Below are 1,940 nucleotides of genomic sequence, written 5' to 3'. Positions count from 1 at the left end.
CATTTAAAAAACACACTCGCAAAATTAAAATTTGTGCAATAAGTATTTATGATTTCATGTTTTTAGTAAATGTTATTGTTTGTATTCATCCAAAATATGCACATGAAAAACACAGTAAAATACAAATCATACAAAATAAGTAAATAACAACAAGCATACTGCTGATTACAAGAATTATCGCCCAAAACCTACATAAAAAAAGGCAAAATTCTGTCTTTATGTTCTCCGTTTCCTTTCACTGAAAAATACCATTCTATGCATGTAATTTTCATTTCGACCTCATCAAATTTTTATGTGTAAATATACACTAATAAAATTTTATAAAAATAAGTCGATGTGTAACACAATGTACAAAAATATGTACATAATTAAATCTTGTATGAACGTCTCAACAAATTAGCCCTTCCATTTAAAAAAGTTTCTTGATCCCATTCCTGATTTTAACGTTGATTATACTGTAAATAATGGGATTTGTGGCATGACCAAGAAAAAAGAAATAGCGAAGAAATAAAATGCTTGTCACGTTAAATATTTCAAAGAAAAATGGAATCCAACATATCAGATAGACAAATGTGCAGATAAACAGCATTGTCCAGGTTTTTTTCCGAACGTAATTAGCATGTTTGGATACTCGAATCTTTCTTTTCCTTCGTAGTGTTGTTGATTTCTCCGTATTTATGCAAACTCTGTCATTTCTTCCATTGGCCTTTTCCGGTTCACTATCTACACCCGTTGTGTCAGTGTCAAAGCTGAGTGTTCTCATTTGCTTGCCATGGATATCTTTGTTCGATGTAAATTTTGTCATTGTTACTGATATAGCTCCTGAATCAGTTTCGGAATCGGCGCATTTGACTGGAAATCCATTCTTTTTAAAACAAAAATTGAGAGTTTTTCCAGGGTCGTACCTGTTGTGTTTATTGTTTATTGGTTGTGATTTTAGGTTCAATCCCATATCATCCGTTGAATTGCAGTCCGATTGATCGTTCGGGACACTGGAGGTTGTTTGACTTGTTTCACTCTTCTTAGGTTTCTGCTTCTCTTTCAGCACGCTAGAGGACCCAATACGTCTCACTCGCATTTTCTGTCTACAGATGACTACATACACAAGCACATAAACTACAATCAAGATGAAAAATTCCAAAAGGATCATTAAAGCAAGAAAATTTCGGTACATCATGCTCAAGTCATCTCCCAAAATATCTGTGGTATATTGGCAGAAATCGTTTTTATTAATCGTGGTATCGTTATTAAACTTTGTTCTGTTATGATAAAGATTGTGCTCTTTGTTCGAAACCTGATAAATTGCTCCAGAGGGAAGTCCAGAGAAAATGGAAATTACTAAAAGCACCAGTATAGCCATTATTTTTTTTCTTTCTGATATGATTTTTGTTGGTTTCCACACCATAAGAAGTCTCTCTGATGCAATCAAGATTAAAATCAGGTTCGAGAATCCTATAACAGTATGTCTGATGACTTCCATTCCATGGCAGATGACGTCACTGTTGACGAGATGAAGTTCAAACACGGCGGTGTATGGCGCTATAAGTAAATCTGCAATCAGATCTACTATAGATAGAGCCACGATGTAAGTTCTGTTGAAGAAACTTCTTCTGGTTTTTATATAAACAGCAATAATGAGAGAATTCCCAATCACTCCAATGATGGCGAAAACGGATATGCTAATCAAAAATATCAGTAGATTGAGATCCATTTTGAATACTTCAAGTGGGTTCTTCAATGTATGGGGTTAAACTAAAGAAACATGAATTTTGGTTTGAAATATAAAGTGAAGGAAATTCATAAAAATGTGATACTTTCTTAATCGTCACATTAAAAGAAACGTGCATCGTAATGACAAAAGCCCTTTGTTTGGGATGTGGAAAAATGGTGACGATGAGAGCGTACGGTGCAACGTGTAGATCTGTAGATCTGGTGGTTTG

General features: G+C 34.2%; 1 protein-coding gene across 1 annotated transcript; it reads right to left on the bottom strand.

Annotated features, from left to right (window-relative positions):
- Positions 1-409: 409 nt before the first annotated feature.
- Positions 410-1,711, bottom strand: LOC134257684 (alpha-2C adrenergic receptor-like). Its single transcript, XM_062740276.1, has one exon. It carries the CDS (start codon positions 1,709-1,711, stop codon positions 410-412), a length of 1,302 nt encoding a protein of 433 aa, XP_062596260.1.
- Positions 1,712-1,940: the final 229 nt, after the last annotated feature.

The sequence above is a fragment of the Saccostrea cucullata genome, unplaced genomic scaffold, assembly GCF_032062105.1.
Source record: "Saccostrea cucullata isolate Sc308-1 unplaced genomic scaffold, CSIRO_AGI_Scuc_v1 ctg2763, whole genome shotgun sequence".
In the NCBI taxonomy this organism is placed as follows: Eukaryota; Metazoa; Mollusca; class Bivalvia; order Ostreida; family Ostreidae; genus Saccostrea; species Saccostrea cuccullata.
Note: the sequence above shows the minus strand (reverse complement) of the source record. Positions and strands in the feature narration are given on the sequence as shown.

Coding starts and splice junctions, on each gene's coding strand:
- LOC134257684 (XM_062740276.1), bottom strand. CDS start 1,711: ATGGATCTCAATCTACTGATATTTTTGATTAGCATATCCGTTTTCGCC.